At 48.1% G+C, this 21181-nt stretch overlaps 1 protein-coding gene across 7 annotated transcripts in view; it reads right to left on the minus strand.

Annotated features, from left to right (window-relative positions):
- The window catches only part of CAMTA1 (calmodulin binding transcription activator 1), a 218925-nt gene that overhangs the window by 152280 nt on the left and 45464 nt on the right, over positions 1–21181 (minus strand). For all 7 annotated transcript variants that reach the window (XM_027889335.1, XM_027889332.1, XM_027889331.1 and 4 more), the window contains one exon: positions 7948–8015. In XM_027889335.1, coding sequence (XP_027745136.1) covers positions 7948–8015 — 68 coding nt within the window. The remainder of the gene's footprint in view (positions 1–7947; positions 8016–21181) is intronic.

Consider the following 21181-nt stretch of genomic DNA (forward strand, 5'->3'; position numbering starts at 1 on the left):
CGAAAAAGAAAAAGGTTCTCCCAGTTATCACTTTGTTTCCGTTCTTGTAACGGTGCAAATAAACCCTAATGCTCTGTTTGCTCACTCAGCAGCAAAGAGTAGGGGGAAACACAGGAGCCCTTTAGCCAGAGAGAATTAAATAAAATAGTGGGAACATCCTACAAATACCAAAGTCAATTAATTCATTTGTTACAGAGCAAGAGTCCTGCATAATTTGTCCTTTGAGTAGTTTATTTTAGCTAATTGCTTATCCAGCAAGAAGATCTCCCCTGCATGACCCATTTGCTGTGCAAGAGGCTCGACTGATGAGAAACAAATGGTCACCTTCCAGAGGGGAGGAAGCGATGGCGGGACGCTCTGTAAGCTGCTCTGGCCCTCAGACCCACACACAAGGAGAGGAACACACCCCTAATCTGTCACCTCATAACCAGGGTGAGCACTGGCACCCAGCTTCTCCAGAGGAAACCAGGAGACCAGAGTTCCCCTTCTCAGGACAAGCATCTCCAGCAGGCTGGAGAAGGGAAGGCTGCAGATAAGGCACCCCCACTAAGGCTTTCCTTCCACCTCCACCTGCCTCCACCGTTGCGACTCACAGCGACGTGTTCGCCCATCACTGGCCTTTCACCACAGCGCTTAAAGCAACGTAATTCCACTTGTGAGGTGGAGCTCTTCACCAGCTGCATCATCCTCTCAGCTTCTCCACCAGGGTCAGACAAAGCACAGACAGAACCAAACAGCTTAATACTGCCCTTATACATCTCCTCTCTATAAACATCACGGGGGAGCAGGCTGAGCAGAGCTATCAGAACCGCAGCCACCTTCTGCCAGCTGAAAGAGGGAACCAGTACAGACGTTACTGGTCTCATCAAAATTCTGTAAATTGAATAGTGAAACAGAACAGCCTGATTTGTCTTAATTTAGTTAATCATTGACATTAACGAAATAAATACAGGAATAATACTATGGGCACAATTCATTCTCACTGGTGACAGCAGGAATTACACAAGCTCCAAAGATGGACAGAGAGGGACACTGCTGCTGCCTGCTGGAAGCAGGGCAGAGGGTGCCAGAGGATCTCCAAGGGACCAGCTGGCACTTTGCACCTCAACACCTCCCTGCTGGATCAAGCGAGGCAATGCTGAAAGAAGGAGGAAGAGGAGGAAGAGCTGGTAGGAAAGCTTCCAGTTCTCATGTTCCATCAGGAGGCTTCTGATAGGCTTTTAATGCAGCTTCATCTCCCTCAGCACCAATAGAAAACAATAATCTCATGGCGAGGCATAAATCATACTGCAAAACAGGGCAAACCATCATGTGGGATGCCTCAGGACAAGGCCACTTCTTTAATTCCAGCAATGGCAACATTAATGGTTTCACAGATTCCCACTTCACAGCACTGGCAATCTCCATCCCGTACCAAACCTAGCCACTGGCAGACAAGTGGTCCAGGTTTACTGTGGAGCAAATGTGGGCAAAGTTCATCTTAGCTGGTGCGTGGCCAGAAGGTACCAGTGTTGGGGAGCACCTCCCTGCCCCAATCAGCAAGGAACAGGGGCTGTGGGGGGATGGACACCTGCTCACGCCCTGACTCCAGTCCCGACATGGGCCTGCCTGTTCAGGGCCACAAAGCCACTCCTTTCACCAGTCCCAACACGTGCCTGCCAGCCCAGGGGCTGCAAAGCAGCTTCTAAACCCCCTCTTACTACTTGTCGTCCTGGAGATGCCCCTTCGGGTGCAGCAGCCCCGGGCAGGAGACTGCGCTGTCTGTTAACAGGGAACAAAGCAGCTGCAGCATGAGTGGGAAACTCAACGCTCCTGCAAACAGCAGCTGTGGAAAACCCCGGCAGCACCTTCTCTTGTGTTGCTTTCCATCCTGTCAGTAACTTACAGGAAACAAAACCACCCAGCAGAGCTATCTGAGGGTGTGAGACTTTAGGTACACCTGTAATTAAAACACAGAGACCAAAGCTGCGATGCAGCTCCATAAAGCAGGTCATTTTACAGCTGGCTGGGCTCCCTCTGATGTACTTGAGAACCATTTTTAAATGACATAAAGTTTAACATACCGGTACATCTGCCTACCCACCAGATTCTACATGGAATTTAAAATTTAATTATATTAAAGTATTGTTACAGTGCGCGTAGCAAGAACACCAACCAAGTGTAACTTGAGGAGAATCTTTCCCAGATTGTTGTAAATCTGTGTTTTCAGGTCCAGGAAAAAAAAAAAAAGATTCAAACCTGAACACCTGTATTGGTGCTCTCGGCTTTGTTATTGCTCACCCACCAACTGCTCCACGTTTGTGCTGAGCAGGATCGTGCACTTCTCCAGTGTTTTATTACAATGTCAATGCACACCAACAGCACCTGCACCTGCCAAGCAAATTATTCCTCACGCCACAGCAAGAGCAAAGCCTGCTCACTGCCTACACACACTTACTCAGCACCAGAAGAAAAACTCCAGCCTCTGCAGGCAGCTCCTCATCTCCAACAACGACTACACAAGCCAATCTGTCCTCTCCAGTCTGAACAGCAGGTCCTCTGGGATGCTCCCAGCTGCTCTGCATACACATGGGCATGAACATCCTCCCCCCGACTCCAGGTTACCAGCACATGCCAGCTAACATTCCAATGGGCAATTTAAATCACACTGTGTTTGTCATAAATACAACACTGTCCCCATCTGGAAAGTGAAGCATGCACCTCCCAGACAGAGGGCACTCCCCTTCCCTGGGTCATGATCCCTGCCAGCTGAGGACAGTCACTGTGCCCAGCTACAGCCCAGCACTCCAACCCCAGGGCCAGGTTTCCCAGAAGGAAAAAACTTTGTCAATAAATAAAGAACCCAAATAAATAGTATATTTTTCACCAGCTGCTATTTGCAGGCCATTAAGATGCAACAAGCAGTTGCTGACACTCTTTCTGGATGGTGTTTTTGATGCAGAGAATGCATGGGAAAAAAACAAGATAATATCAGGAAAGGTCAATTATGAGCCACTTAAAGGTTATTTCTGCATATTTCACCTCCTGGACAAAACATGCTTCTTCACTACCATATGAGAATATAAATTCAGCCGCAAAAGTCTTTAAAATGCAACAAAGAGTATAATTTTGTTGCTATTACGAACAGCCTGAAGAACAAATAGCAGGTCTCCTGCCCCTCTGCAGCCTCCGAACATTATGCAGGAAAGGGCAGTAACAAGGTGGACCCACAACAGCCATTAACCCCTGTTCTTCCTGGGCCCCTTTGATGGGAAGCACAGAATGCAGGACAGCATGGCAGGTTTGGCCGGTCTGGGTATGGCCATCAGAAGCCCCAACACAAGAACCTCTTATGTCACACTTTTCCTCTGTTCTTCCTGGGACAAGGGCAGCTCCTCACTGATCTGCCTCGCAGCCTCTTAACCCCCAGTCGCAGAGCTGACACAGGGGGCTCACACACACCAAGCAGCCTCCTCGACCCTGAGCAGCCTCCCATCCCACAACATGGGACTGAGAACAGTCAGAGCCTGTCCAAATACTGAATGTCAGTCCTGTCCAAACCCGGGCAGCAGGGGCAGACGTCTGTATGATGGACCAGCTGTGGAACCAGCATCTCTGACATGTAGCAAAGCTGGAGACCAGCGACACGCACAGTGGCTGCAGAGCCATCGGAGTGCTGGAGGAGCCAGCCTTCAGCCCCTGTGCCAGGTGAATCCCGTCTGCAATAGAAACACAGACCTCCTGCCCTTGTTGTCCAAGTTGGCCACTGTCATCTCCCGCAGTGACACAGCTCTCCTGAGCCATCAGTTAAATACAGAGGGAAAACAGCTCTCCCAGAGCAAAAGCTTGCACCAGCAGTCCAGGCTGGATTTGTCATGGGAAGGGTTTCCAAGCAATACTTGAAGACTATTAATAGACCCTGGCCAGGCAGCCTGACAGCTCCCAGCAACTCTGCCCTTAGGTCACATTACAACCAACAGGGTGAACTGTTAAAGGAATTCATTATTGGTGTCTCAACACCCCTGGACCACAGTGACTAAAAATCTATATGAATTACAGGCTCTTAAAACCATCTCTGCACTGCTTATCCTCTTCAGGGAGGAGAAAGAGAAGAAAATACTGAAAGCAGTGAGATGAAAGTGTTGAGAGTCATGGAATCTTTAAAGTGTAAAGAGAGATGTGCCACATTTAGCAGGGATTATGTCAAGCAGTATCCCAAGCCAGGAGAGCTGACAGCACACACACTGCCTTCAGTGAGGGAGGATAGGTCGTGTGCGACCCCTGAGATGCTGGCAGAGCTTCCAGCAGCACAAGCAGAAAACCCAAATTTCAGCACTGCTCATGAGCAAGGCTGATAGTCCTGGATCCCACAGAGAGTACAAACCATGTGAGAGAGCAGGACCTTTAAAACATTCCTCAAAAGTCTAAACAAGGTCTCGAAAGCGCTCTTACTTCCAACAAGCACAAGGGGAGACGGACGGTACTTTTGCCACCGATCATGGCTCTGGGCAGCTGCCTTTTCACAACTTCCAGTTCCCATGACCTCCTCCTCCAAAGGGAGCCTCTGTTTCATTTCCCAAGCACCAGGACATCCTGGCAGCAGCATCCACCCCATGCAGCAGGACGGCTCCCACACAATGCACACCAGAGAGCCAGCTCGCAAGGAAATGGCCTAATGCAGTGAATTAATTCCAAAGGACAATTGTTTTCAATCTTCATTCAAACCCAAACTTAGCTAATCTCCCTTTAACGACATAGGAAATGGAAATTCCCTTAATAATATAAGTCATGAATATTTATTACCCTATATTTTACCTGAAAACTGAATAATTCAATTAATTTCACTATTAATTATTTAATACAGAATTATTATACTGCAAGATCTTAACTCTTCTTTAAGATGCCACTGATAAAGATATCCCAGATAGAATATGTTCCTTAAGCTGGACTGACAGACAGGTAAGGCACAGGCTGTGCTCCCTGGGTGACAAGCAGCAGGACAGGAGGAGGGGAAGTTCCAGAGACCAAATTCATCCTGCTGTCATGGTGGAGTGGGCCCAATCCCCCCAGCAATCCCCCACATGGCCTTTCCAACACACGATGCAGGAAGGGGCAGGAACACATCCAAACTGCATTCCCAGGTAGAAAATCAACCTTGCAGCTTCTGGGCACAGCCAAGGCTTTTCTGTTACCTGAGGCTCACTTCTGAAATACAGGTAAAGCCACCTTGGATTGCTGAAGTGTATTTTTAAATACTGTATAAATGCTAACGACTGAAGGCACCTGAAAGCAGAGAAGCAAAGTACTTTCCTCCAGCAGAATGTTTCTGGACTCAGAAAGTCAACTTTGTCATTGAAATTCCAAAGTAAATAACAATTAAGTTGTACTTGATATACAAATGTCAAGTAATTTTTTTGTTGTTGTCATGATTCGCATTTAAACTTGGAAATGTCAGACACTTGGCCCTGCTGCACTAGCAGAATGCTTCCCCCCACCCCGCTGACAGAACACCAGCTGTGGAACACCCAGCAGATCATCAAGGAACCAAACACTGTTCTAAGGGAACATCAAGGTCGATGCTGCAAGGTGTACTCCTTAATTTATGCTGATCAACTGGAGTGCTCAAAAGACTGTTGTAATAATACTCCAGTACATTTATATCAGCATATTCGATCAGTTTGAGTCATTCAACATGAAATTTCATAAAAAAGTAATTTTAGAGACCTTTCCAAGCTTTCTCATAGCCCTCCAATGCCACCACAATGGCATCATTAGAGGGCTCCTCCTCCATCTCCATGACCAAAGCAATACCCAACAGTGCTATAAACACGGGCACTTCTCTGTGGAAAAGAGATGAAAATGTTCTGAACGGCAGGCTTGGCTCCAACCCAGCTCATCCCTTGTTGCCACCCTCTGCCTTAGCTCAGTGACCTGTGAGGCATCACAGCCCAGCCTGGCCTGACCCTCTGCAGCAGCTCCTTCGCCGGTGGCTGAACCAACGGCATCGACACCTCGTCACCAGCACCCACCCTCCGCCGACAGCTCCAGCTCCTGCGGGCCTCGGCCAGCCACACTCAGAGCCCCTGTGGCCATTCATCCAGCAGCAGTTCCTCAGAGCACACGATATATACATCATCATATTAGGAAACTCTGTACATGTCAGAGGAGCAATTAATTTTTATTAATTTTCTGAGATTAAATTAGTGCCACCCAGAGCAGCAAACAAAGAATGGGGAGTGTTTTATGCCGAATCGATGTCATTAATTCTGTAATACCAAGAGCCCTGATTGTAGCTACTCAGCATTTAACTCTTACAATTAATTTTTATATTAAAAAAAAAAAAAAAAGAAAACTAACTCAACGATTTCAGAAGGTCCTTGAACTCTCATCACAACTTTTCTTCTCCTGGGACATTCTTTCTTTCAAGTGTAAACACACAGGAGGAAGGTACAGCAATGTTCATCAGAAAATTATTTTCATGCACTGCCTTTAGCAAACCAAACTCTTAAAATCATACAATGCTGCTCCAAAAACATTTATATCTCGTATGTTTAATGACACCATGTAAGTCAGACTAGGTTAGTGTGTTTTCTGACCCCTTAACAGGCTTCTCTAGCAAAGGTTCAGTCAGAAATTGTTTTGCATTTGTTCTGAAACTGAGATTACCTGCCTAGAAAGAAACTTCTCTAATATTAACCAAATTACCTGCTTCCTGCAGTCAAGGAGAGCCTTGCAGCTACCACGGGCAGAAAGGTCCATCCAGGGCCCTTCTACTGCCACGGCAGCTCCAGGTCTTCTAGAACCACTGAGAAAGCAACTGTGTTTTCCACACCCCTTTCCCAGGTGCTACATTTTAATACGACAAGCAAATGCATTACTTAGGGATGTCACAAAAATATACAGAATAGTCTGGGGGGAAAAAACCCACAAAAACTGACACATTTTTTCCCCATATTTCATGGAAAGCAGGTCCTCTGTGTGCCCCGCTCGCAGCTGCACTGCAGAGGTGCAGAAAAGGCCTCCATGTCCATCCTCTCCTTGGCTGGCTGCTGTGGGACACTTGAAATCAATCTACTTGTTAGGGTGCCACCGCTCCTTCTGTCCCACTGTGACCTCTGCCCCTGCTCACAGCAGCAGGAGGCGATGCCAAACCTGGAGCATGCTGCTCTGGGCGCCTGCAGCAGCAGCCTCTGCAATGGATGGCACCAGGATACAGGATGCTAAAACAGACTTTCCTCTCACATGGGTCCCAGCAAGCTCCCTCCAATGGCCCTGCCCTCTGCAACACGAAAGGGGTGGTTTGGGAAAAAGTCAAACAGGAAAAACCCAGCAAACCCAGAAAGCAAGAGTCGTTCTCTGTGTTAGTGAAACGTACGGAGCTTGAACGCAGCTGAAACAGCAGGAAAACATCCGCAGCCAAAAATCCATGTCTGGGTTACCAGGGGAGTGAGGAGTTAAACATTTATGGCAGCACAAGGAAGACATGGCATTTACTGAATAATAAACTGCAAACACGTCTGTTAATGCAGCTTTTTGGGATCTCCTCACCATCAACCACTTAACCCCAGCACGGGAAACACCAGAGCTCAAACAACCCCTGTGCCTCCAAGTGAGCAGGCAGTACCCAGTGGGGCTGGCGCTTTTTTATTTATTTAAAGTTGCAGGCAAGGGAGCTCTGTCAAGATAAACAGCCTGTGACCTCGCTCAGAGGCTTCAGATCTGCTCATCTGAAGGGATACAATTAAATCCTGAGCAATTGGGTTAAAACTTTAACCTGCCAAGATTGCAGCTGTTCCATTTTTAATCAACCTGATTTCATTCAATAAAATGCTCATTAAGGCAATTAATGAGAGTTTGGTGTCACAAGCCATCAGGCGTGACTGGGAGTTTCCACTTGGTGGTCAAGGCATTGATCAGCGAGTCAAGTCATCAGTGTGAGAGTCAGTGTGCTGAGCAGGAGAACGTTACCTGGTTTTGGGGGAGGTTGTTAGCCACTCTTCATGCTTTTCAAACGTTATTAAATAAGCTGCAATTTCCTGAAAGAGAAACGCAGAAAGAAAACAAAGTTACTTGCATGGCTGTGCTGGGAACTGGAAAGGTTTATAACAGAGACACAGAGTCACCCACCACGGGCCAGGCTGCAGCTGAAAGTGGGTTTTGACTGACACAGCGTGCTCAGTCAACGTTCACATCCATGCCACCAAGGCCAGGCCTATACAGGGCAATGAAGAGATGTAAATGAGGAAAGGCATTAACATTTTCCAGCGCAGAGAATTTGCTGGTAACTGTGGTGACCACAGCATCGCCGCGAGCCTGGCGTGACGTCAGGAGGCAAAGGGGAGGGTAGCGACAATACGGCCACGGGAAGCTAAATTAAATATTTAAAAATAGAACAGCATCGCTGCAGAGAGAATTACTGAATTATTAATCATTGCCATAAAAAGCCAGCGGGTGACATCAACGTAAGTCATCGCTCCCACTTGCAGGAATGATACGGGCGATTACTTCCAGATCAGAACCGATTTGTTTGCAGGAAATTATTGGTGCTGGCGAGATAATTCACGACGGAGCCTGTAAACAGGCCTGAGGAAAGCGGGACGGCCACTCATTCATCTCCTGGGCACAAAACTGGGCAGGTCGCAGGGCAGCCACGCAGCAGACAGGCCCAGCACTGGCAGCAGCCCTGGGAGAGACCAGGAGAGCTGTGCCAGAGGAGACGCAGGACAAGGGACTGTCCCTAACCACGACAGCCACTGTCACCACACCAGCAACATCCTGACATACAGAGATGGCCACGGACCCCTAGGGCTGTGATGAAAATAAATCCCCCCCCAACATACTCAGAAAAATGTAGTTTTTTGATAGTTCTCTTCCAAAAATTGCCTCCCAGTCCTCTCAGAGGGACCTGTCACAAAAGTGAGGTCAGTGAAGCTGGTTTCAATGTTCAAATGTCTCAAATCGGACCCCCAAAACACATGCAGTAGCATCTCCAGAGCTACTGCAGCAGAAGAGTCCCCAGGCTGCACATCCCGATGGCAGCACACATGCCAGCACCGGGGCTTTCCACCAGGAGTGAAGTTTTCATTTTTTTTTTTAGCTAGCTCTATATAAGGGCTGTCGCTTACAGTACCAAAGCTAAAAACCCCCACAATGCTCTCCAACCAGCTGGCCCAAGCATCTGCTAGAGCCACAAAATGCAATTATATTACTCCCAAACGAGACGTAAAAATATCTTGTTTCCAATACTCTTGGTTTTAAGACTCATACTTAATGTCCTCTGGGCATTGCAGCAGTGCCAGATCTCCGCGTTATGTACTTTATTAGAGCTGTGTGAATGTCATATTAATGACTCCTGACCAACATGTTTACATTGCAAATAAATTCTCATGGAATCCAGCGCTGCACCCCTTCTTTCCCAAGCCCCTCTCTGCAGGTATAAAGGATCCCCAGAGAAGCAATTGATGGGGCAGTGACACAAAGCTCCAAAAACTCTTTTTAATTTCTGGGTGATTGCTGCATAAAATTCAGTATCAAAGTAACCCTGCACAGATCTCCATCAACACTCACGACTTTCCCAGAGAACACACCAAGCCTCATACTTCCACAGTAGCTGCAAGATGCAAGTAATGAAATCCAGATACTGCATGGCCAAAACGGGCTGACTGAAGATTACCAGCAAGCTAAAAACACCAAAGAACTCGGCAACTAAAATTCTTCAGAAGATATAAAACAACATCTCTGGATTTTTTTTTAAAGCCAGTGCAGTTATTCCACTGAATGTGCTGTGATCAGCACATCCCATGTTATGTCCTCAGCTCAGCTCCCTACGTTACAATCCAGCGTCACCTCGTGCTGTACGGCAAGATGAGCTCTGGAGAGACCGAGGAACACATGGGAGCTCCCTGCACATCCTCTCCAGCACTGAGCCAGCAGGCCTTTAAAGAAATAAACCCCTTCAATGCCAGGGCGGTTTGGGGGGTTCAGATTAGCATGGCATTTTGCCTATTCCTACTACAAATCAATTGCCATTAGGAGAACAAAGCCATTTTTAACTTTTGTGACTGAACAAACACATTGGTATGGCATGGAAACACATTCCTGGCCTGACCCACTCAGCACGTTTGGGCAGAGCAAAGGCCCAGCTGCCATTTGGTGCTGCAGACATGCAGGTGACCCACCAGAATGTACACGTGTCGCCAGGATGTCCAGGCAGCTCCTGCCCTGGCTGCGGCACTATGGAGAGCTGCAGCTCCAACCAGACTACAAAGCTGACACCTCTAGATGTACAATTCAATTCTTACAACAGGATAAAAGAAGAATTTATATCAACTAGGATAGGAGCTCCCCCAGGCTTTCTGCTTAATGATATATTACAGCCTGATTTCCCTCCTCCAGGGGAAATACCTTGGATGGCAAAGAAAATCTTGCTTATGGCAGTGCTATAAATTAACACGTACAGCAGAGAGACAGCAAGGCCTCCGTGCTGCCTTCTGTGCCCCAAGAACTCAGAATTACAAGGACTGGCACACAAGGGGGGCAAAATCCCCTCAGAGATCCCCGCATTGTTCACTCACCCTGCCCATGCCTGCCTGCAACCCTGTCACCCAGAGCTCCCCATCCCACACCAGGATGTCTTGGCCTGAGTGGTGAGGAGTAGCCACTGCACTCGGCTGTGCTGTCATCTCCTCGATCCAGTGTGCACAGCCACCAGATGTGGGAGCCTGAACATGGTTTGGTGCCAGGAGAGGCTCTGCCACAGCAGCCAAACACCATCCCATTGTACCAGCCCACCCCGCACAAGGGGGCACGTGAGCAGAAACACCCACATGTCCACTTCTGTCGCCACATCATCACCCAGGACAATCTCTCGTCTGCCACCTCCGACTGGAGCAGAACTGCAAGGAACAGATGACTCAGGGATGCTCAGCCATGCTTGTGGTGAACACCTGCACGGGTACACAAAGCCAGGCAAAAAGGGACATTCCCACGGAAAGGCACATCCTGGGCTCTGGGGTGAGCCCTTTGCTGGTGTTACTAGTGAAATGCTGGGATTCCAAGGAAAACAGATGGGAGAGCTTCTCGGGGAGAGCCTGTCCCAGGATGGGATGCAAGGAAATAGGGCTGGAGCATATGCCGGGGAAGGAGGATGTGCTTTTCTGCTGCCAGAGACCAAACCTCCCTTAAGCCCCGCTTGTTACATATTCTGCTTTCTGTAACTCTACAACTTTGTGTCAGCTGCGCAGAGGAAAGCGCTCAGCCAGGGCTGGTAGTTGATCAGAGGTTTGCGAGAGACATCTCTGTCCAGTGGGTCCCTGCCACTGCTGCAGGGCAGGGCTGCTGAGGCACGGCTGGGGCTCAACTGCTGCATGGGGCAAGCACCCCCTGTCACACCAACAACCTTTTTTCCTTTGAAAAAAGGGGGAAGAAATAGATTCATCACTAGAAGACACAAAGTCATTAAATAATTAAAAACAAAACTATGGGCACAATAAAAGCCCTCTGATAAAACCCTGCATTTTAATGCGCGTTAATTCCCCTAATGATTCTTTCTGTGTCTTACAGGGTCAAATCAATGTCCTCACCAAAAAATCCAATTACATCCCATTCATCGCATCTTTGGAGTGAGGCTATTGTTTGCTTTTGTCTCCTATCAAACCCTTTTCCCACTGCTTCTTGCCCAAGATTACAAACAAAAGGCAGCATGGCACCAGCAAGGTCAGATGAGCCAGAGCTGGCTCCGAAAGCCCAGCTGCTCCCAGCTCCTCTGCGGCTGCACAGCGAGCGACGCATATCAAGGGACAGGGGCACTTGCCACAAACACTCCACTCGTTGCCAGCGAGTCCTCGCCCAGCATCGGTCAGGGCAGGTGGCACTGGGTGGACCCCCAAGGCCACTCAAGAGCATCTTCATGGGCAAGGGCACTGCACACCATGGGCAGCAGCCCCTGGGCCAGGATGTCCCACCTGACCCCCTCTATCCCAGCTCTGGAATTAATGTCAGTATAAACTGAGGGAGCATTTATGGAAAAGGGCAAACCACAGAGAGCTACGCAGAGCCAGATCTCTTTCCAAGCATACCAGGCACAGGACTGAGCGCAACACTCCCAGGACACTGGAGAGAAGAACAGGTTTGACTGACCAGTTCAGGGAAGCACCCCATAAAGCAGTGAGATAATTTAACATTCAAATCACATGAGTTATGCTTTACCCTAAACTCAGATAATTCAGTGGTTCAATCTACACTTTGTCGCTCAGGCTGAAAGCATTTTATCTAAGTGTACATTTATTTTTATTTTGCATTTCCCTGTTTGTTTGATTGTTAGTCCGAACATGCCAGGGAGCCATGGGCTGGGAAGCCCAGTGAGCTGTGTGAGACGGCACACATGCAGCTCCAGAGGCTCCAGAGAACTGCCACCGAGGATGTTCTCACTGTCCCCACAGCCCCGTGCCAGTGCGGCCATTCAGCCTCGCCTGGCCTGAGCGGTGGAATGAGCTGTTGGCACTCCTGGCTCGGGCGCCGTGCTGGGGCTGGGCCGGAGGTGGCAGTGGCAGGGCCAGCACACGCTCCACACCCGACGCTACGTGACTGCAGCTCCTCAGATGCTTCAATATTTAATGAGGGCGTGTAACGGCCCGGAGCTGCAGCACATGGGCGACCTGATCTCACCCGCCATGCCCGAGCCGCTGGCAGAGGACAAGCAGCAGCACCACAGCCGGACCAGGAGCAGCAGGGCAAGAGCAGCTCTCGTGGAGCGCTCAGAACTGGGGGATGTCCAGCAGTGCTGCAGAGCTGCTTGTCTTTGCACAGGGGAGCAGGAGAGGACATTGCTGTGAGGCGCAGAACAGAAAACGGGCAGGGATCTGGCACCAGCAGTGTTGGAGAGGCCCATGACCCACCATAAACACAGGAAAGCTGCCAACTCTGCTCTGAGATGAAGGGCTTGCAGTGAGCACACACATTTTTTGGAAGAAAAAGATAAAGTTATAAAAAGCTCTGAAATTCACTATCCATGGGCTCCCTAAAGCCACAGACTGAGCATTGGCACTCTCCTCACAGCTCAACCCCTCATCAGGTCATCCTGCATCGACACAAGGTATCAGCAATTCCCATCTGAGTTCTCTTAAGAGAAACAGAAACCGGAACAGAGCAGGATTGCACGATTCCCTGGCTCTGGCCACTATCTGGTCTCAAAGTAACATGCCATTCATTAAAAAAAAATACTAAAAAAAAATAAATAAATGTGTTAGGAGAAAACAGGAGGGTTTGTAGACATCCCTGGATTTATACCACAGAGCTAATAAAGCTGCGATCTCTTAAGTAAGCACATTTATTCTCTTAGGAATTCAGCACATCCTCACTGCTATAAAGACAAATTCCAGCCCATCACTTCCTTATCGTTCTTCTGCTCTGAAATGAAAATAAAAATTCGTGTTGACTACGGAGTATCTTCTCAGCTGGGATTGAGCCATTTTCATTTTCTACCTGTCCCCACTCTCAAAGCCATTAATATTCTAAATATCACAATTACAAACTGTCCTAAACACCACACAGAACCAGCTCACACCACCTTGTTCAGCATCACTGGAAAAAAATCCCAATCCTATTGCTTTTGTCCAATTGTTTGGCCTAAAACAGCAACTCAACATCAAAGAAAGGTTGCTCGGGAGTCAAGGAAAACCAAGAGCAGGAGAAGGTCAAACTGAGCCCACGAGTGCCCGGCAGGGACAGGTGGGTCTGGCGGCCGCAGGCTGACAACATCAGTGACAAAACACTCCTTAACCAAAATTTTTTGCAGCCATTGTGGGAAGGACTTGGTCTCAAAGCATTACCTGTCTGAGACTTCCCAAGGCAGAAACATTGGTCTGACCATACTGAGGCTGAGAAGGGGAAAAAGCTCAAATATCACCATGGTTTTGCTGACAACCCAGGTCATCAGCACAAGCTGCGGCCGAAGGTCAGAGAGTTCCCAGGGTTACACCAATTTCAAGCCCAGGCAGAGCACATGTCAGGCCAGACTTGCATGAATTTGGTTTTCCAATGCACACCATGAAACTGCCACATGCGGAGGCACTCACTCATACCTGCGAAAATACCACGGAACAGCTTAAGCCGACCTCTGGTCTGCTACCCTAATGGATGAAAAAACTACCATTTTGGGTCCCCCAGCGTTGCTTTCCCTCAGTTTGCAAAGAGCAGGAGGCGGCCAGCAGCCACCTCGCTGCTGCTGTTCCCTCACCCAGCCAGACTGGCTCAGCACATCTCTGCAGGAAAAGGTGTGAGGGCAGCCCTGGGAGCGCTGACCAGTGCCATGGCAGAGTAAAGCTACCAAGTGGGCAATGCCTGTGGCTGGGGAGACGCTCACCATGGTTCCCCACGTGGCAGTGAGCAGAAGGATTGCAGGAGGGGAGATGTTTTCATTAGTAACGGCATCTCGCCAACCATCTGCTAAAGGTCCACACTATTAATTTAACAGGAAAAAATGGAATAGATTACTCTGCAGTTTTCAATTAAAGTACATGATGTCTTCAAACTGCAACCTTAATTAGATATTACAGGGTGACATTTTGTAATCCCGAGCTGTGATGGCTGATGGAGTCATCTGACTGTGATGGTGTTCTGCGGCACCACTGGGGCCATGCACACCCGGCACCATCAGGAGGGCTGCCTTTGGGTTCCAGTGCTGGGGCAGTTTGGGCTTTAACCCCAAACTCCTGGGGTTAAAGGAACAGAGGGGTAAAACTCCTGCCAACCTTGGCACAACAGAAAATCTGCTGCAAATGGGCTTGGACACAGTCCCAAAGAAAACTTCTGGAGAGAACATTTAAAAAAAAAAAAAAACAAAACAAAGGGGAAAAGAAAAGTAGCAAGTGGAAAACTAAAACATTTGAAAATAAAGGCTAAACCTGGTATGAAAAAAAGCAGATTTAGACAAGGAATAATTTTCTCTAAAACGCATGAAAAGGAGAAGAAAAAAAAAACCAATCAAGAGCACAAGCAGTGACTGACAGACACCGGAGCTGAACAAGATCTGCTCAGCCACTTCACCTGCCAAACACATGGACAAGAGCAAACTGAGACGTGATAGGTCTTTATAACAGCAAGAGCATAATTGGGCACAACCCCTGCAGCCATGGCTGTCCTAAACTGCTTGGAAGCACCATTAGTCACAAGCAGGAGCAAAGTCAGCCCCCGCCTAACGGGATTAGGATGGATTTTATATTCCATTTAGGCCCCACACTGAGGGACAGTCAGTAAAACAGAGCAATACCAAATAACAAATTTTGAGTTACTGGAAAACACCAACAGGTCATTATGTGATTTTTTTTTTCCTTTTAAATGACCTTGGACTAAACCCTGTGGTTTAAAGAACCATGAGCACTGGCATCCTGCTGGCACTGTTGGTTAAGTTCACTTGTCCTTCACAGCCTGAAAGAGTCATATATGCAGTGGGATAAAAAAACAAAATTAGTGCACAAAGATCCATGTGTTTATGGTGCATAAGTTACAGCATACTAGTAAAAATTTCAATTATTTCACACAATTCAAACAGTCATACAGTTTGAAGATGCTGAAGAGCATTCCCCTGCTCCAGAGTGGGCACATGCCATCGGAGACACTGCCCTGCTCTCAACTCCCACAGAAATCAGGAGGAACATGGAATTTTCTGCAGCTCTCCAACAACTGGCAAAGCCCAGCCGTGTCATGACAGGACGGAGCAGATCCCCTGTGAGCCTGCCCGTGCTGCAGCCTCCTCCCAGCCCAGCTCATCTCTCCCACCGCAGGGACACACCAGTCCCACTCTGGGCAATGGGGCCACTGCACCCAGTGCCAGCAAAGCGACACCACCAGTGCCTGCTCCAACAGCAGTGCCTGCTCCAACAGCAGTGCCTGCTCCGTTAGCCTTCTCTCACACGGAGACAGCAGCAAACCCTTCCAAAGAACTGTGCAGGGGTCATTAAAAGGGAAATATCCACACAAATTGCCCCTGTCTGCATATTACTCACACCCATATGTTCTGACAAAATAATGTTCCACAGTCCTGCAGAACTGTCTTTTCAGCATGTTTTTGCATTATGCCTAATTCTGTCAGAGTTTTTTGGTCCCACATAACGACAGCTGAGTGCAGAGTCAGATATAAATCTGGCTTAAGAGACTCTCACCAGGAATTCATTTAAAACTGTAAATGTTAAAAGATTCTGTTGCTGATTTATGGCGTTTTCTTATTTCAAATGGAATTAAAATCCTTCTAAAGATACATATTCAATCATGATAAAAACCATGTTCAGATGATGTTTCTGGTCAGAATGAGAGCCATGAAGCCCAGAAATCTGGGAGTAGCAGGGGAGTCTGGGAATAGCAGGGACTGGGACATTTTACTGGCTTGGCCAACGCTGCGCCGTCCTGCCACAACCTCAGTCCCGTATCTCAATTTGTGTGAAAGGGAGTCCTGGATGCTGCTATCCCTCTCCAGCCCAAGCACAAGGATCTCTTCTACTGAAAATCCAGCTGAACAGAGGAGCTGCTGCACCTGAAGTGATTACTGAATGGGTTTATTCCTTTTCCATTGTTTACACTGAAGGCTCTCAAAAGGGAAGTATTTCTGCCCCAGGTTAGGATCTGGCTGCGATGATTAACCTGGGCCACCAGCCCGGGTGGCACAGCAGATCTGTCCCCAGAGGGATTGGAGGTCGCCAGCTGCCTCCCATCTGTGGAAACTGCCCCTCAGACCCAGAATTATCATGTGTCTTGGCACAGAAAGGAAACAACCATAAAAACAAAGCAGCATCAGGGAAGTGTAAATTCTTTCCAAGTTATTTTCAGACTTCTAAGAGTTTAGTCATTCCTCACTTTCAAGAAAACGTAAGAAAAAAAGGACAAGGGAAAAAAATGACTAGAAAAAAAGACATTATTTGCGTGAAAGCTGTTTCCCATCCTGAGCAGTGTCAGGGCAGTAAACCACCCAGGATTCCCTCCATTTCTCCTCAGAAAGGGGTTGACCAGAAGGCTGGTGGAAAGACAGGGCCAATGCCGCTGCAGGCTGTGCCGCGGCTGCCACGTCCTTTCTCGTGGAGAGGAGCCAGGGGAGAGCATGGATGTCACTTTCCAAAGGTTAAGCATCACAGGCAGTTTCATGTTCTTTACATTCCTAAGTGGTTGATTTTTGCTTTTTCTTTTCAATAATCATAAATCCCAGTATCTGCTCCGGGGCAGGAACCTTTTGGCTCTATGCTCAGCCAGGGAAGGGAACGCGGCTGCCGGCGGCTGCTGCAGGTGTTATTTTTAGTGCGACAGCTATTTACCAGCGCTATCCCAGAGGGAATTCAGGGAGGAAAAGAGATGCTGATGCATTTCTTACTAAATATAGAAAAGGGGGTGAGCCACCACATGCAGCGTGGCTGTAGCACCCGCAGGGACGCGGCAAGGGGGATACGGCCACAGCAGTACCTGACACCGCGGTGGAGCTGTGGGGCCACCCCACTGACCTCATTTTAACCTTCAAGCTCTTGGTATTTGAAAAAAGCTTTTTAAAAGCAGATCTTATACCTAATTGACTCCAATTTGAAGCCCTGATCCTGTAATGAACGGCCTCTGAAATCAAACAAAGCATTTTGAACACCAACAAAATTGCCTGTTATGAAAGCAGAGGGTTTTAAGGTTAACACTGACTTTAATGCTCTGTCAAGGCACATCGACAGTAGGATGAAAACAGGCGTGCCTTTGCCCAGGCAGCCCAAATCCAGCCACTGAGAGGAGACTGTGAACACTCATCCCAGGCTGTGCTTCACATTCTCAGGAGTGTGCTCATTTCGTATTAATTTAAAGATATACGCCTTTAAAGAAAATTAAAATCTTGTTGATCAGAGAAAGGGATGTGTTTCAGAATCTGCTCTTCTCTGGCTTTAAGCCTTTAAAGTTCTGGAAAAGCAGTTTTGACATCAAGGAGTTCTGCAGGCCCAGCCAAATGGAGATTCCCAATCACACTCCTTTTATATTTCTTTTACTGCTTCATATTTACCAACAAACCATGCCAGCCTCAGCTCTGCTTGGAGGTCCCCAGCAGTATTTTGGAAGAAGGCAGCTCCAAGGCCCTGAACATTGTGATGCCAGGAGGAGTCTCCAGCACATGGAGATTTTCCAGCTTCTCGTGTGCACTTAAAATATTATTTGAATTTTAAAAGAAAGAAAAAAAAATTGCATTTTGTGGGACTGGAGCATCAGCAGTGCCTGCACATGCCCTTGTCTTCAATTGGTGTGGTGCCCACTTGCTTGGCTCAAAACGGGGAGGAAAAATGCCATTTCCTCAGTGCCCACCCTGGAGCACTGTGAGGAGTGACGAGGAGGAAAGGTTGCGCTGTTCCAGATACACAAGGAGTACACAGAAGTAGAGAAAGGTCATCCCATCACTTAATGTATGCAAATTATGTTAAATATTTCATTCATTAAATAGCTCAGGTTATTACTGAATTGTACCTTAAGCTGTTCAGAAAGTTCATTCTTCCTGCACTTTCTCAGTAATGTGAGATAACCAACTGAAATGAATATTTTACAGTTTGTGCAGACAGAACATTTATTAACAATTCTCTCACGCTCTCCTAAGCCGATTTCAGGCACTGTGTAACTTAAATTATCCAGAGGGAATGAATTTTGGTTTAGTCTTAAAAGTTTGTTTCTCTCTCAGTTTGGAAGAGTGAGACAACCTGCAAGGACCCAAACACAATCCCACTGGGAGAGAAGAACAGTCACAGAGCTCTTTCCCAAAAGCCAGTGAGGGGGAGGAAAGCAGCAGCAGCAGAATCTGGGGATTTTCCTTACTCTGAGCCCAGACACCTCTACTGTTGGCAGGGAAACAGCTCCTGCAATAGCCCATAACGTGCCACGGGTCCTGCGGGATTTCACATGAGTAATGCGAAGTGACAGAGCTCTGGCGCCCGCCATCCCCCGTGCCTGGTGCTGCCATCCTTGGACCAGCCAGGCGAGGGGGAAGGGGCCACTCACCAGGAGCTGAGGCAGCAGCATCCTCATCCACAGTGTCAAGGTCATCACCCCTTCCAATTAGGGGAGCATGACCCGGCTAACCCACCAGCACACTCCAGCAGCTCCCAGTCCCAAGGACCAGCACGCAGACCACCCTCCCCGGGCTGAGGGCAGGACTGAACACACCCCAACATATGCCCAGAGGATGGCATCACACAGGCAGTGGCCTGAGGGACAACACAGGTGTTCTCCACCATCCTCCACAGCGCTGCTTCCCACCACGTCTCCAGATGACCTTCCCATTTGCATGCCCACAGGCAGCTCCCGGGGAAAACCCACCGGGCTTCAATCCAGCTCTTAACACAGCGTGGCAGCCACATCTGTGCGGATTTCCAGGCTCAGTGAAGATACAGAGCGATAAAAAAAATTATCATTGGAACGGCAGCTCTGGCATCTAAGTCAGTCGCTGGCCAGTGACACAGGAAAGGCGGCTCCCTCTGGAACAAATGTGTCCCTGGGATGGGGGGTTTACAGCCTCAGCTGAGCAGACACCCTGCAATGTCTCATCAATCTCGTCTGGGAAAAACCTTTCCATTTCCAACGGGAATATGCAAACCAGGCTCCGCACTGTAAATCTTCCTTTGCCGCGCTAAGGAGATAAGTAGGACCTATTAACCTCCCATGTTATTTCCAACTTCATTATTGGAGCTGACACGGGGAGAGCGCGCGGTGACGGCTCTTTTTGGCAGAGTGCATGTAAATCGCTTTCTCAAAGGAAATTACTTCTCTGGGCTGAATGTTATTAATCTAAATTCTCCCTCAGTCAAATTGTTGCCCGCAATAAATATGGAACAGGTTGCTACGCTCATCTCTGAGGGCATCCTAATCCAGATGAGGTTTTCCCCTCGATTTGAAGGAGCTCCCAAGGAACTGCTCTGTGAGAGCACCCTTCACCCAAGGATGGGACCATCCACCCCAACGTCATCTGGCAGGTGAGCACCCCGTAATTTCATCATGAACTTGTATTTTCACACTGCTGGCGTGGAGTGCTCCAGCACCAAAGTGTGAGCAGGAGCAAGCCAGGACCTGCTGAGGCTGGGGAATGGACAGGAGGCACGTCCTTGATCTGCAATATTATGTGGTAGTTTTCCATGGCCAACACCTTTCATGGCCAGTGCATCATTTATTTCAGTTTCAGTACTGCTGAAGCAGCTCAACTTCTAGGGTTTAGGAGTTTATGCTCTTTCCCAGTAGATACGCACTTGGCATCCTCCTCATGCAACTGAAAAAAACCTGGAGCAATAACAGATCAAAAGCCCCATAAAAACCATATCCAAACCCAATCTAAATTTTGTCCGATACACAGCTAGAAACGAGAAACTTCACATCTTGAATTCTTGCAGGAATTGTAAGCTAAAGGGAATTTTATTTGCACATTATTCCTTCCTTTTACTGAGAACCAGCTTCTTGCCAGGAAAGATTTTCACAGAAATCCTCACAGAACACCCCTCCACAAAAAGCACATGATCCCTTCTACTCAAAGGCAGGCACCTCTGGGCAAGGGTGCAGACTGTGCGCACCCGAGTACGGAGCAGATTCGGAATACTATAAATCCAGTGGCACAGACAGCCCTTCTCCTCATTTGTTACCAGCCGAGTGTGAAAATGTTAATGAAGGCAGCTGTAATAATCTACGGGAATTTCCCAATTAAGATTTCATTCACGTCCGCCGGCTCTGGCTCCCACGCAGCCCCTGCGTATCCCCCCTTCCACCCAACAGCAGCCGTCACTGCTGGGCTCCACAAAGGCACCTCACCTGGCCACCCCGACGAGGGAAACCACTACCATTCTGTTAACTCCAACTTTCATTACATGTATTCCTAGAAGAAAATGAGTGCATAGAGATTTTAAGTGTGTCTCTACCTCCCTACACAGTGTTTGAAATGCAGCACGCTGACAGTGTTGGGTCAGGCGATACCACAGCACCTGCTTTTATTGGAAAAGAAAAAAAAAAAAAAAAATTAAATTTTAGGGGTGGCTCATGGCAGCCCTGACTCATGGGAAGCTGGTGCCATCCTGGTTCAGCAAGACGAGCCCTTAGAGCTGGTTCGGGTGCTGGGAGCACATCTCTCTCTCAGCAGAGCAGAAGGGAAAGAGACTCCATGATAAAACAAAGGCATCCTCACAAATAAATTACTTTCCTACCACAGTCGTGTGATTTTTAATTT

This window comes from Empidonax traillii, unplaced genomic scaffold (assembly GCF_003031625.1).
Source record: "Empidonax traillii isolate 1590-97213 ecotype Southwest subspecies unplaced genomic scaffold, ASM303162v1 scaffold259:size690984, whole genome shotgun sequence".
Lineage (NCBI taxonomy): Eukaryota > Metazoa > Chordata > Aves > Passeriformes > Tyrannidae > Empidonax > Empidonax traillii.